Source organism: Gobio gobio (genome assembly GCF_949357685.1).
Source record: "Gobio gobio genome assembly, chromosome: 23".
NCBI classification, from domain to species: domain Eukaryota; kingdom Metazoa; phylum Chordata; class Actinopteri; order Cypriniformes; family Gobionidae; genus Gobio; species Gobio gobio.
The window spans coordinates 38,569,591-38,585,540 of NC_137119.1; the positions used below are offsets into that span (position 1 = coordinate 38,569,591).

Here is a 15,950-nt window from a genome sequence, read left to right on the forward strand (position 1 = left end):
CACACACCTTGTTTGTTTTGAGATTGTTCAGAAACTACTCAAAACCCAGTCATGGGAAAAAAAATAATATGTGCTATATATGTTTTATTAAAATGTTACAAAGGAAGTTACATACTACAAAATGTGTGAGAACGTTTAGGCCAGTTTAAGCCTCGAGTGAAAGTGTTCCGCGGTATTAACACTACTGTTCTGCTACTATCTGAACTCATCTGCACATTTCACACATCTTAACCCCTTTTTTTTAGTATCATATATTATTTTCGTATCATTCGAAAGCTTACAAACTCAAAATTCATCCTGTGAAAGCCGTTTTGAAATCGGCTGTTGCGTTACCATGGAAACGGTACTCTAAATTCTTCTGGCGGGCTCCTCCCCTAGTGGGCGGTGTCATGTTTCATATTACAACATTTATTTGAACTACTACTTTATAATCAAAATCTTGTCTAATCTTAACAAAACAAATATCGTCGGAAAGGTCTGAGTCCCAAGGTTCCATATTTGGTGACTGTTTTTCGATGGAAGTGATATTTGGACAGAAATTTCAGGAAAATACATCACAAAAACAATCAATGGAAGGTGGATGACTCCCTTGGCTATTTTTGGTATTATGCCCAAACAAAATCTCATGGGAACTTACATTTTTGTGATATCAACTTCAAATTTGGCACACAACTTGGTTAGACCAAGCGGCAACCTCCCACGGTTTCTCTTGAATGGCAAGTGACTTAAACTGCAATTCATCGACTGGCCGCTAGGGACAGGCTCCAGAAGGAGCAGAATCTCATTGAGCCCCATGTTAAAATGCCCAACTTTACAGCAGAATAAAATATGTTTACAGTCTGGTACAAATTGTGGTTTTGGTCTATACGGCTAATTTTGCCCTTCATGACGACTGTGAGGGGGTGAATTTTTTTTTAAGTTCCTTAAAGTTCTGCATAATTAAGGGCGTGGCCACTTTGAGTGACAGGTGGATTGCCGTTTGTCTGCAGTCTGTTAGTCATCGCGTCACTTCAGCTCCGCCCACGTCCCGCCTCTTTGCCCATTTTCTGTTAGTTCACAGTGCATTAACTAATGTTAACAAGATATTAATAATGCATTAGTAAATGTTGAAATTAAAATTAACAAAGATAAATAAATGCTTTATAAGTGCAGTTCATTATTAGTTCATTAGTTAACAAATGAACCTTATTGTAAAGTGTTACCGTAATTTTTTAGTATTTATTTTGTAAAATATCTATTTTATGTAAAATAAAAAATATTTAGTACAGTATTTTTCATTTACAGTAAATTTAAACTTTCATAACTTTTTCATACTTTCATATTTTGAATTGCTTTCCCTTTAGCCGAGTGTCTTCTTTGAAACAAGACCAAACTTAGGTCCATATTCCAAATCATTCTTGAATTACAGCCCTTTAAGTTTGGATAGTGCATTTTCGTGTCAATTCTCAAAAAGGGGGGTGACAGTTAAGGGGTTAATGAATTAATAAAACATTAATAATGTTACAAACCATTTTGATTTCAAATGAATGCTGTTCTATTGAACTTTCTATTCATAAATGTATCCTGAAAACAACAATGTATCACAGTTCCCCAAAAAAAAATTAAGCAGCACAGCTATTTTCAACGTTGATAATAATAATCAGAAATGTTTTTTGAGCAGCAAATCATCATATCAGAATGATTTCTGAAGGATCATGTGACACTGAAGACTGGAGTAATGATGCTGAAAATTCAGCTTTGATCGCAGGACTAAATGACAGTTTACAATATACTCACATAGAAAACAGTTATTATAAATTGAAATAATATTCCACATTACAGTTTTTACTGCATCAAATAAATGCAGTCTTGAGCATAAGCGATTTATGTATTTATATAATAAGCTAGCAATAGCAAGTTAGCTTTAAAAATACAAATATTCCACCCTCCCTTCAGAGCGACTCCAAAGCCACGCCTCCCCCAAAACACATGAACGCGCACCAGGGCCGGCCCTGACCAATTTGCTGCCCTAGGCAAGATTTTACTTGGTGCCCCTTGTAAGGTTTAGCACTACATGTTATCAGTCTAAGTTGTGGAATTACTACTGTTTCATTTTTGTAATGCATTAATGTTTTTATTTTTAATGTTGTTGTTTTATATGTTGTCCTGTCCATTCTACCCCGTCATTATGTTCATGATATTATTATTATTATTTTATTTTTGAAAAGGCTGATGATAGTTAAACTATACAAAAATAGCACCTACGCCACATTACAGCCCAAACACAAATAGCAAGAGTAATAGCATCTAACATTCATGCACAAACTATTCATTGAGAACTAGCAAAAGTGTTTGTTTTCCAGTAGATGGCAGCAATCTTCCACTTAACTACGCACATTCATGTTTTCACCATGAATTAAACTGAGAAATGTAGATATTTAATGTGAAATTTAAATCAAATGTTGCTATTTTAAAGCTACACTGTGTGATATTTTCCCCCATCTAGTGGTGAACAGGTATATGACCATCCAGTGAATATTAGTTTCTGTTCCTCTCAATTTCCGATTTTGTTTTAACTCCTACGATGGCCGATTTAGTCCAAGATTAACATGGCTTCCAGTTCGACCTCGTCCACATTCGACAGGGTGCCATCGAGTGTTAAAACGCGAAAGGCGAAGCTTGAATTTACAGGTATGTCCCTTTTTGACACTACAAACCGGCCATCCGTCATAAATAATCAGGCAACTTTCACTGTGTCTACACCTGGCGCGAGCGGTCAAGCACCCTACAAAATGAAAGCAAAGCTGTCTGCTTTAGATGCGGCGAGAGGCGACGCGACACAACAAATTCCCCTAAACTTTAAAATGATCGCGCGTTATATTTCGGACGCAGTTCAAGCTCGGCAGGGGAGATTGACGAGGCGGACCGGGAAGAGGCGGTGGACTCAGTTATGTTTTTTTTGCGCTTTATTTGGTAATATTTTGAATATGAATATAATATTATCGCCGTTAAATAACCTCATGTCTCAAATCACATAACATTACAATAAAAAACAACTTACAGAGCTCTTACTTGTACCACCTGACTGCTGCACATTTATTTCGGGGTTGTTAGCGCTGCCATAGAAACGCTTAAATCCGAGTCTGAGGAGGTGAACAGCTCCGGGTATTACGTGACGGGTTAAAATGTTTTGTTTTACTTCAGAAATCACTGGGACAATTTACCCCAACGTATTCTCCCCAAAGGCACAACTTACCCCTCACCAGGGGCAAGTTGTGCCACGAGACCACTTTTTTTCCCAAAAGCTATATTTCTGAAACAAGTTATTTCAGATCCAAAGTTATTGTCCTCAATGATGCACCACATCCTGAAATATATGTACATTCTTTTTGTAATTGAAGTCTTTATTTATTTTTACCCCCCAAAAAAACACACATTTCTTTCTTAAATGTGTCAGGCATTTTTTTAATAACACAAAAAGTGGGCTGCTAGTTGAAATCCGGATTTTGGTGAAGAAGAACATAACATCACTTCTGGCCTGATGTAGCTGAAGAGACGAATTAGCTTATTTAAATTTTTATTAATATTAGAATATAATTCTAATGCATGACAAAATAAATCACATTTAAAATAATTGTTAAATGTCAGAAAATAGTATTATTTAAAATTAAAATAAAAATGTATTTGGGCAAGCTGTCAATTCATCCAGGCCCATCCGTAGCTACACTAGTAGTCCTGGGCCTTCCACAGAAGTTATGTACACGTTTTAATATTTAGACCACGTCTATTATTGATCGCTCTCAGGATGTGAGGAAAGTTTCAAACAGTATAGGCCCTTATTACAAAAAGTGTTTATGAAACAAATTGCCTACACTGCCTTTAATTTGAAGGTCTGTATAACTTTAATGGAAGCCACATTATCAATAGCTATGACTGATGTACTTGAGCATCACTTGATGCAACTCTTCATAATCAATAGCCTCCTAAGACCCAGGATAACAAAGCCCTTTAAATGTAATATTTTTTCATGTCATTACATTGTTTAGAGCAGTGTTTCCCAACCGGGGTGCCGCCTGACGAGAGCAGGGGTGCCGTGTAAAAGTCCTTCAAATATTTATATATATATTTTTTTTCTCACGTTTCAAATAATTCTCTCTTTGTAAACTATGTTCAATGCATGCGAGTGCTGTCGTGACTCGTATGTTCGAATATGACCAGTCATTTTCGCCTTCATCACCCGGGTGAAGTGCCAGAAGACGCGAATGAGAAGACTCGCGCGCTGTGAGAAAATTTGTCTCTGTGCACTCATCCGAAAGCGCGCACACGTCTCACAGCGCGCAAATATTGAGTTCTCTTTCAAGTCTTGCTCTTGAACGGACAAACTCACACAAAAAGTATGTCAACATGTCCATCTTGATGAGTATTCTAGCAGACATAGTCTGTATATGCCTTAAGTAAACTTTATACAGTCGAGAAAGACGATACATATCCGTGCTTTAGGTCTTAAAGGGGCAGTAGCCTTTACTGCTGTCTGTTTAATGTCAAACAACAAAAGACAAGGACATCACTCACTCACTGCTCTTGATTGAATAGCTTGTGTAAGTTTAATAGGATTAATCTTTAATTTATACAGTCAAATATGCAATGTTATTTTACATTTGATCAATTTCTGTACCTGAAAACTATTGACGGACCTGAAAAACCTGAAAACCTTAATAGTATCTCATTTATTTGTGCTGCTGCTTGTATTTAAATTATTTGTTCTTATTATTTTCTTTATTTTTATTTGACTGTAGTCCTTTTTTCCCTGACCATAGCAAATACTGAACCGCACCGAAACCGTGAACCTAAAACCGTGACACAAACCGAACCGTGAGCAATCTGTCCGGTTACACCCCTAGCTTAACGTATGCAAGGGGGTGCCACAAAATGGAGAACATTTTCAAAGGGCGCCATGACTGAAAAAAGGTTGGGAAACACTGGTTTAGAGCATAAGAAACAAATGGATTTTATTTTTTTGAAAAATGATATTTTATTCATATGTAATGCTATGTCCTCGTAAGTGGACAGACACCGGGACTCAGGTGTTTAAAAAGTAAAATGACATCTATAGGCAAAAACAATGTTTGTTTGTTTTTTATTCACCAATCAATTTTCAGGTTTCAGGATTTTTTAACCAAACTTTGTTTAAAGATGATTCTCAAATATGTTACGCAAGATATAACGGAATTAATTGATATACCATTTTACTTCATGCAATATGTGGGTAAAATGGCCATACATGGGTTTTCCCATTCAGTGCAATGCATTTATTCACTGGATCTATTTTGTATATTAATGTGTTCTTGGAGCAACATGTAATGAGAAAAGAAGTGTAATAATGGGAGTAATAGTTGGCAACATTTTCATAATAATATCTAATATTGTATAGGAACATTGATATGTATTTTCTTTCCCTAATCACTTGTTGTGTCTCCCAGAATGCCTGAAAAACATGATTTTGGTGTCCTCTATTGAGCTCATATATGAAATCAATGCCCTGTTTTGTAACAGAAAGTCATATTTTGATTGGAAACCCCTTAACATTTTCCTGAGATGTTGGTTTATAACAAACACTTTGAAAATTAGTCAGATTTAAATGATTATTACAAAATAATATTTCCATAAGAGTGCTAAATTTGATCCTTTTTAAAGACCAAGGAGAAGTTGTAGTCCTGGTGAAACCTCAAAACAAATGGTATTTCTGAAAGCCCTGAATGTGCTCTTTACAGGACATTAAAACCGTGACTTGTATGGTGTCAGAGAAATTCACTAAAATATAATGTCCTCGTACAGGACAGTGGCGCCCAGGAGGACAGGCTACTTTGGCTCAGCCGCGAGGTTTTCAGTTTGTTCTTCAGGGGTTTCTGCATGAACCTCGGCAGCTGATGCACAATGTCTGCAGAAGCAAACGCTTGAGAACGTTCTGCTGACTTTGCCCTTTCTTTCTTGTGTGTCTGTCATATGGGACTCATTATACGTTGGAGGAGAAGTTCAAGGTTGCAGTTTCTACCTCACCTGAACTCCTGTGCTTGATATTTTTTTCTCATTTTGAGTCCACATGCTATGCAGATTGTTTTGTCAATTGAAATATCGTATTGCGGCATACAATTTTCATAGTTTTCTTAATGCTACGGGCTTCTAACCTGCGCCTCACATCTGTATCGGACAGCTGTCGTGCTGTAACCATAGTAACACAGTGTTTGTTGATGCATGTGGGTAATGAGGTCAAGTCTTGGTTTCCACAGTACTGATGTGTGCTGGAATACCCCCTGCTAGTTGACTTGTAACATCGCTAGAAACCATGTCCATGTAAAATGTGTGCATTACTGTCTGCAAATCTAAAGCTACACTGCTGACCGTATCCATTCAATCGTTGTGTGGTGTGTTTGTGTCTTGATGATTATTGCATTGTCTGTCTGTGTTACAGGGGAATGGATCCAACTGAATCACACTGAGGGTCTGATACCCAGCACACACACCCACACACAAACACGCTTTCCTTCAGTGCTCTGCTGGGATGGCTAGACATGACCATATCCCATGGCAGGAATACTGTTACCTGGATCTGAAGTCCAGTGCTCAAAAACAAGAGACTAGCAAAAGGATGGAAGGTAAAGATAGAGAGCCCAAAAAACACAGCACATTTCATTTATATTCTGCATTTCACATTAAATTGGTTATATTGGCACCACTCCAACTATAGCATAAATTCATTATATATATATATATATATATATATATATATTAGGGCTGTCAAAAGATTAATCGCGATTAATCGCATCCAAAATAAAAGTTTGTGTTTACATAATATATGTGTGTGTACTCTGTTAATTATTATTTATATATAAATACACACACAAGCATGTATATATTTAAGAAAAAAATACTATTTTTATATATAAAACATTTATATTTATATATATTATATATTATATAAATGGATATACAGTATATACATGCAAATATTTCTTAAATATATACATGAATGTGTGTGTATTTATATATAAATAATAATTAACAGAGTACACACACATATATTATGTAAACACAAACTTTTATTTTGGATGCGATTAATCGCGATTAATCTTTTGACAGCCCTAATATATATATATTTTTATATAATATAATTTTTATTATTATAATTTTTTTTTTTACAGTCAATATTGGATATTTATCACCAAATCCTGTCTATTTTACCATTTAGATAAACATAAAAGGAATAGATTATGGCAAGGATCCTTTTAAGAGTTAATTATTTGCATTATCTAGAGTGTCTATGCATAAAAATGACATTTACTATTTTATTTATTGTATATATAAATATATTTGTATTTCATATTTGTATTGAATATTTTATACATAAAATGAAGTGGTATAAATGTATAATACTGACAATTTCTCAGTCATCAACCTCAACCATTAATATTAAATATTAAAATAAACATGCAACCTTAGCAGATCCATGCATGCCTGTGCAGAAAACAATTATTTTAATGTAGTTTGTAATGTTGTAATATTTTTATGTATTTATAAATATATTTGTATTTCATATTTTGAATTAAAAACGTAGTTAATACTGACGATTTGGTTATAATCATATCAGCTATTAATATTAAATATTAAAATGTATACATTTAACAAATATTTCAAATAACTATGATAAATTACATTACTTAGCATAAACTAACACTGAAAAAAACATTTATTAATCTTAGTTAGTCAAATTTCAACATTACTAATACACTATTAAAATCAAAAGTTGCATCTATTAATAGTATTTAACGGACATGAGGGTAAAACGAATAGTTGTAGTTTTAATAACTAATGTTAAGATTACTAATTACTGTAATGTATTGCTCTAATGAGGCCTTATTGTAAAGTGTTACCGGATTAATTATCAGTACTGGACAGGAATTCTGTATCTGTGCATCCTTATTTCTAAAAGTTTATGCTACATGTTCTTTGTGTATGTTTGATCCTCAGATCCCGGGTGGTTACACAGACACCAGGCATTGTTGCAAAGGTTCTTATCCACCTCCATCTTGGTAAATGTGGTCCATCACATGAGAAAAGCAGACCTGCTCAATACACAGGAGGTGGGGCATATCCAGGAAATGGGGTCTTTGAAGGATAAAGTGCATTTATTGGTTGAGTACCTGTCTGTCACTGATCCACAGGGCGCCGCCCTTCAAATGTATCTTCAAAGTTCACACCTGACTGAGTACAACCTGATAACTGTACATGGTATGCGTGATTTTATTTGTAGTTTTCCCCCCAAAAAAACGTTATCCCTGAGTTCCTCACTTCTGCCTCTTTCTCTCCGCAGACTCTGTTGTTCAACCACATAAAGACGCTCTCCTTCAGCGACTCAAAGAAGATGAAAATTCATTCGTGCAAGCCGGCGGTAGCTCACACGGTTCCACTTTCCTCCTTATAGAGTGTGTATCTGACCTACAGCAGCGAGAACATGACCTCGTACAGGTGTCAGTCAACAGAGGGGCGGGGCCTCTTCACGGTCGAGCCCTGGGATTGGACAAGCTGATCGCGCCTTTGACGAGGGTTAGCACCGCCCCACGTGTGACGCTGACCGTGGGCGTGGCTGGCAACGGGAAGAGCCGAATGGTCCACCATTTTGTCCAACTTTGGAGTAGCGGTCAGATCTATCCAGAGCTGAGTCTTGCCATCCCCATTGCATGCTGGGAACTGAGCAGTTTCGATCGGCTATCGGTCGAGCGCATGCTGCGGTTGTTCGTTCCGTATGATAACGTGGACCTAATTATTTTTAACGAGTCCTGCAAAATATTGCTCATCTTGGATGGATTGGAAGAATTTCGCCAATCGCTGGATTTCGCAGATGCCCCGCCCACTAGCGACCCTCGTCGCGAAATTCCCGTGTCGGACCTCATTGCGAATATCGTACGAGGGAACCTTTTGCCATGGGCAACACTCTGGCTTTTGTCAAGGCCTGGCGTTGGGGCGAAAGTTCCGGCGGGATTGGTCGATCGCGTGACCGAAGCCCCGCCTCTTTCCCGAACGCAAATAAAGGATTATATTAATCACTGTATTACGAACACGTTAGATGTGTACTCTTTATCACAAGAGAGCTCGTCGTCTCAATCGTACACACCTGAGGATGTCTCCGCCCATGTGTGGACTTACCTGAATTCTCAGAAACCATTGCTCATTTTGTCCTCCGTCCCCGCGGTCTGCCACATTATCGTGACTACGATATCGCGCCTTATAAAGTTGGAGTCAGATTCCACGCCCCTTCCCCGGACTCTAACAGAAGTCTACGCCCACTACTGTTGGCCACACCTCTCTGGATCAGACCCGGCCAGTGGGGGCATCAGGAAGCCTCTGAGCACTCTGGGTCGTCTTGCGTTTTACAGCCTCTTACGGCGACGGCATACGTTCAGCGAGAACGAATTGCGAACTTACGGTGTCGACGTACCACCTCAGGTCGGGACTCTCGCCCACCGCATCCTCCAGCACAAGCAAAGCTGCTCATATGAGAACGTGGTGTGGCAGTTCACGCACACGTCTGTGCAGGAATTCCTGGGAGCTCTTTTCTACTACGTTTCGTCAAGGCGTGGGATGTTTGATCTGTTCTCCGAAAGTAGTGTTTGCTGGCCTCGCATCGGCTTCCACAACCACTACCGCGCTGCGCTGCAGAAAACCAACCAATCGGACGCCGCAGCGCAAGGCAACCTCGACCTCTTCATGCGCTTCCTGTCAGGGCTGCTGTCTCCGGCGGCCACCGCTTTGCTAAGTGTTCCTCTGGGCGTTTCCCGCGAGGAGCAGGTGAACCAGCGCACCACGGCGACAACCTTGCTTCAGAATGCGGTGTCCGGGACAGGAGGCGACGCCGTAAGTATGCGCAGCATCACAATGGTAACGTGTCTGGCGGAGCTGCAACATGGGGAGTGGCTACGGTCAGTAGAGGAGGATCTCATGAACTGCGGCCTGCGGGGGAAGCTGAAGGGCGGAGTTTGTTCTGTGCTAGCTTACTTATTGCAAGTGTCAGATGCATGTACAGAAGAAACGCAACTCTCTAATTGCCTAGACTCCTCCTCCCTGAAGAGGCTCCTCCCACAGCTGCTGTACTGCAGTAATCTGAGGTAAAACAGGCATGTTTATACACATATTCTTAGATATTTGTCATGAAAAACACATACACGTACTACAATTTACACTAGCAAATGCAAGCACAAATTATTAACTCTTTCCCCGCCAGCATTTTGTCGTATGAATATTTGAATATGCACCGTATCAAAGCATCATTTTGAGCAAAAAGCGGGGAAAATCATGCTCAAGACTACATCTGGATCGGATTCAGAACGATGATCAAAACACAGATGGAGTAGATCGAGTCCATCAACACACCCAAAACGTCACAGTCCTAAAACTCGTCATGGGTCAACATTTTATCCGGTAACAATAGGCAGTTTTTAATTATATGCTGTTTAATGTTAAAGGAACACGCCGACTTTTTGGGACTTTAGCTTATTCACCGTATCCCCGAGAGTTAGATAAGTCCTTACATCCCATTCTCATCTCCGTGCGTGCCATAACGCTGTCTGATGCATTCACCGCTAGCCTAGCTTAGCACAAAGACTGGAGGTAAACGGCTCCAGCTAGCCTACTGCTCAATAAGTGACAAAATAACGCCAACATTTTCCCATTTACATGTTGTGATGTGTATAGTTACATCGTGTACTAAGACCGAATGAAAATTAAAGGTTTCGATTTTCTATCCAGACCGATATGGCTAGGAACTATACTCTCATTCCTGCGTAATAATCAAGGAACTTTGAGCCGTACCATGAGTGCAGCGGCACAATGATATTACGCAGCCCCGTTTCCACCAAAATTACCCAAAATTAACTTTTTTCCCCCCAGACCTTCTACTGTCTGCTTTTCCACTGCGGTCTAAAGTACCATGAAGATTAGGCAAATTAGTCCAGAGACGTGGGACTGCGCGCGACTGTTCCTCCCAGTCAGCAACGGACAGTAATCATTTTTGTGCGACACAGTCTGCAACAATAACACGTATGGAGGAGATTCAAGCAGCGCTGCTTTTTCTAGTTATGTATTGGTTTACTAAAGAGGTCATTAACAAAACGGCGGAAAAGAGACGAGCACTGATACTAAAGCGTATTTTGAAAGCTCGTAAAGCTAGATTTAAAATAAGACAACGTATGTTATGATCAGCTATTACGGACATTGAACGTGAGATTGCTGAGACAATGCGCGCCATCGGACAGAAAGAGCAAGACAGATATTTATTTAGTGAACGCAGAACGAACCTCGCAAAAGACTTTAAAAAATGCCGGTTGAAATAAAATGCTGCATGGAGTTAACCAATCAGCATGTCCAGCGCCCAAGTCCCACCCCCGAAAGTTCCCGAACATTGAAAAAGTACTACCTCACATATTTACCCGGAACTTCATTTAGACCCTGGTTCCTGCAGTCGAAACACACGAGTACCACCCCAAAGTTCCTAGTTCCTGGGGAAAGTTCTGTTTTACCTCCAGTCCTTCCTAGTCCAGTCCTTCTGAGGCTTGTAGGCTAGATTCCTCCTCAGTAATTAAACACTAGAATGAGACGGACTAGTAAGTGCGCATGGCCACGTCACACATGTTCTGGCCCCCGCTGTCACGTCACGAAAATACTATTAAAGGAAAAATACTTTGTATTACAAATATTTATATTAACTGGCTTTCTATTAACGCAATACAGTGAATGACAGCTGCCTATGGACTCCCAGTGGCTTACATTATTGGCAGTTTAGTGTTAAGTGATTCATTTACAGCAAAACAAAAGATAACCTCTCTGCTTTCATGTCCGAAAACATTGTTTTTGTCTTACATTTCATAATAAACTCAGACAAGCTCAGTACCGACTCGTTTTCCATCAGTTTATGTATGTGAATTTAAATGTGTGCAAAGGATTGTAGGTTATTTAAGGCCACGAAGGATACATCCGATGCATCTTTTAAATCGAAGGCTGCCTTCCAAGGGTCCTTCAGATTGAGATGGCCTTCTGCAACGTTTGATGACGTGGCAGCCGAGATATGCAGCCTTCGTAGGATGCAGCTTTCCTTTTGAGAAACACCCAGTGCTGCGTTCCAGTTGGTTTTTATTATGCCCTTAACTCGCTAACTTCCCTCCGTCTCTTCACTCGGATGTGCGTCATTGCTTACGTTGCATGAGTGCCCACTACTGGCGGAACCTTTGCAATGGGCTGAACTGGAACGTCCTAAGCCCTTGATCACTTGGAATCCATTTTTCCCATACGAAATTGTTTAATGCAGCATTCTGTATGTATATAGGTGTGTTTGGGTTGTTTTAAATGTTTTAAAAAAATGATCATAGAGTTGTTTGTGGTGGGGTAAATTAAACATGATATGCGGTGATGTCACAATGGTGTTGTATTGTGGGATATGAAGCTGCCTGAAGTGTACATATGAAGTAGTCCCTGTCCTAAATGGCACACTTCATGTGAACTTTCAGTCTTGTGGACTTGCAATGGCTGCTGTGTGCGCATGCCCGTTAAGTCCACAAGACCGTAGGGTGTCCCATTCCTCATTTAAGCTTAAAGGTCCTGTTCTTCGTGATCCCATTTTTCAAACTTTAGTTAGTGTGTAATGTTGCTGTTAGAGCATTTATAATACCTGTAAAATTATAAAGCTCAAAGTTCAATGCCAAGCGAGATATTTTATTTAACAGAAGTTCCCTTTCAAAGCCTACAGCGAACGGCCGGTTGGGACTACATCTCTGTACATCCTGCTTTAATTACGTCAGTAGAGCAGTTTGTCGACTAACCTCCGCCCACAAGAGTACTCGAAAAAGGGGACGTGGTCTTGTTGCTCCCGCGTGGAGTAGAGGAAGTGTTGCGTTCGGTTGCGTTTGTATAGTTTGTTTGTCGCCATGTCGTCGAGACGCTGTTATTTTCATCCCGGAGTCAAGTCACCTTTGTTTGGCTTTCCCAGGGACGCTGTACTTAGAGATCATTGAGCGCATGCATCCCCGTTATGGTGAGAGGCGTGACCTTTCCGGTAACGTGCGCTCTGCGTGCGCTAAGCTGCTGTCGAATCACAACACGGGAACCGCTGGCACAATCAGAACTCGTTACGTGTTTCTGAAGGAGGGACTTCATAGAACAGGGAAATCTTTCAAGCCGTTTTGAGGACAGTGAAAACAGCAGTATACAGATAAGTAAATTATGTGAAAAATACTGTGTTTTTTTACACGCGAAACATGAACACATGTTATATTGCACACTGTAAACACAATCAAAGCTTCAAAAAAACACGAAAAACGGGACCTTTAAAGAAGGGTCTCGTGAGCGCCCCCTTTGCGGCTGCTATGCACTCTCGATGCGCACTTCAGCTGAGCCCGCAAGTTCACGAGCTACGCAGAGGACTTCTACCCGGCAGTCAAAGCGGCATTACATCGTGAAAGTGCGGACTCAGAGGAAGACCGTGAGGGTTTAGGGTGTGTAATGAGGTATGTTCGTGTGGGAAGAAGGAGGCGGGAACCGGCGAAAAATACAACAAACTTTTAATACAATAAATGAACACAAAATGAAAGTAAAAGCGGCAGCCCCTCACGGACGACTGCCGCGCACATACATAAACAAAACGTAAACAAAATATAAATTAAAGTCCAGGCCTGGTCCTCTCTCGTCCTTCACTGTCGTCGCTCCTCCTTTATACTCCCGTCACTCCTCCGCGAGAGACGAGGCCAATGCAGCACGCAGCTGGCGCTCATCATCATAATAATGACCGCGGCCTCGTCCCGCTCTCACGGTCCCTCAGCCTCGCTGCTCGCCACAGGGTGCCATTTGGGACAGGGAGCGAGGGTCTGTCCATATAAACTTCCCTCTTCCACTTCACAAAGTGGAATGCACTTCAAAATGGCGGCAAGGATTCCCCCGAGGGGAACTGCTTAGGGAACTTCTAAAAGGGGAGTGGGACGCAGCCCAGGTGTGCGTTTCCCGAAAGCGTCGTTACCCAACTATGGTGGCAAGTTCCGTCGTTATCAGCATAGTTCAACGAGTCGGTGTTTCCCGAAACCATAGTTCGAACAAACGTTCGCAAACAGCATCGCAAAGTTGCGTGGTTGGAACGACAGCTCTCGACGTGTGGTTAGAAGCACAGTTTCTTGTTTGCATAACATGTGGACTTAATAAATCCTTATCTTAAGCCAAATAAGCAAGCTGACATTCAGTACAATCTATATCAGATGCCATGTTCATAATGTATAGCATTAATTCAACCTTAAACAGATCCATTAAAAGAAGTTATTACTCCACCACCTGTGTGACATCATTAACCAACGTGATTGAACAACAAATTTGCGACAATTCGTTTCGAGAAACAGTCGTCAGTAGCTAGTTGATTTCTTAAACGATGCATCGTACAGCCCAGGACTTTTTCTGCTTCTTCTTCGCATGTGTTTTGAACAGGAGATTCAGAAGATGTCACAGCGCCCCCTACCGTATAACAGTGAAAACACAGAAAGCAGGACATTTCCATCAATGGCGGCGAAAGAATTATATAAAAGACAAAGTAGCCTGTACAATTTGAGTGATATATTTCAACAGTTCTTTAGATTTGTGGGAGTAATAAACAAAACCTTTTTCACTGAAAATCTATTGTGTATTGTTTGTATTGCAGGATGGAAAACAATGAATTTAAGGAAGGCGCCATGGATCTGTTGGGAAGTCTGTTGAGTGCCAAAGAGTGCCATATTCAGACGCTGAGGTACCATTATTGATGTACATGTGCTATTAATACTTTGAACTGTTTTTGGTTTGTTTGTACAACACATGTACAATTTTAAGTATAGAAATATATAACGGTATTTGTAGTATATTTAGCATAAAATAAACGTATTACAAATACATTTTGTTATAATTATTTTTCACTAGGGTAAATATTTGTTTTATTTCAGTTTTTTTACTTGTTTTACTACTTCAAGTTACTCTTAATGAAAATGATACATTTTAATATTTTATTTAAAGCAACAAAAAGGTGTTAATTTGATTAATTTATTAATTTTATTTACTTATAATAACTCTGTGAGGTACACACACATTCACACATAAATCGTATTAACTTGTTTAACTCTCTTTCTCTCTGTTTTCTAGTCTGGCTGACAATTTAATCAGCAGTAAAGGAATTAAACCCCTCAGTCGAGCTCTACTCGTCAACCGAACCCTCACGGCCCTGGAGTCAGTGACTTTTTTGTATTTGTATATTGTATTTTTGTACATTGTATTTTCAATATTGTATTTTGACTATTTGACATTGTATTGTATCAGTGAATAATATAATGTGAACACAGCGAATAATCAAACTAATGTGACATGTCCTTTCCTGTGCCCTTGTAAACTGTAAGTCCTTATAAGCTGAATCAACAAGGGAAATTAAGGATGTTAAATAAAATAAATGTTTTTTCTCTTAGCCTCCGTGGCAACAACATCGGCGCCAAGGGAGCAAAGACGTTGAGCGAGGCACTAAAAATGAATCAGGTCCTTGTGTCAGTCAAGTGAGTACTAATAAAACATTATAGAATTGTGACCGCTATAATATAATATAATATAATATAATATAATATAATATAATATAATATAATATAATATAATATAATATAATATAATATAATATAATATAATAATAATATAATATAATATAATAATAATATAATATAATATAATATAATATAATATAATATAATATAATATAATATAATAATATAATATAATATAATATAATATAATATAATATAATATAATATAATATAATATAATATAATAATATAATATAATATAATATAATATAATATAATATAATATAATATAATATAATATAATATAATTAGTGCTGTCAAATTGATAAATCATGATTAATTGTATCTAATAAT

At 38.9% G+C, this 15,950-nt stretch overlaps 1 protein-coding gene across 1 annotated transcript in view; it reads left to right on the plus strand.

Annotated features, from left to right (window-relative positions):
- nlrc3 (NLR family, CARD domain containing 3) overlaps positions 1–15,950 on the plus strand; it is a 24,630-nt gene that overhangs the window by 1,290 nt on the left and 7,390 nt on the right. Inside the window, exons 2-7 of the mRNA XM_079806304.1 lie at positions 6,449–6,632; positions 8,005–8,265; positions 8,348–10,139; positions 14,702–14,788; positions 15,175–15,258; positions 15,492–15,575. Coding sequence (XP_079662430.1) covers positions 6,539–6,632; positions 8,005–8,265; positions 8,348–10,139; positions 14,702–14,788; positions 15,175–15,258; positions 15,492–15,575 — 2,402 coding nt within the window. The 5' untranslated portion in view covers positions 6,449–6,538. The remainder of the gene's footprint in view (positions 1–6,448; positions 6,633–8,004; positions 8,266–8,347; positions 10,140–14,701; positions 14,789–15,174; positions 15,259–15,491; positions 15,576–15,950) is intronic.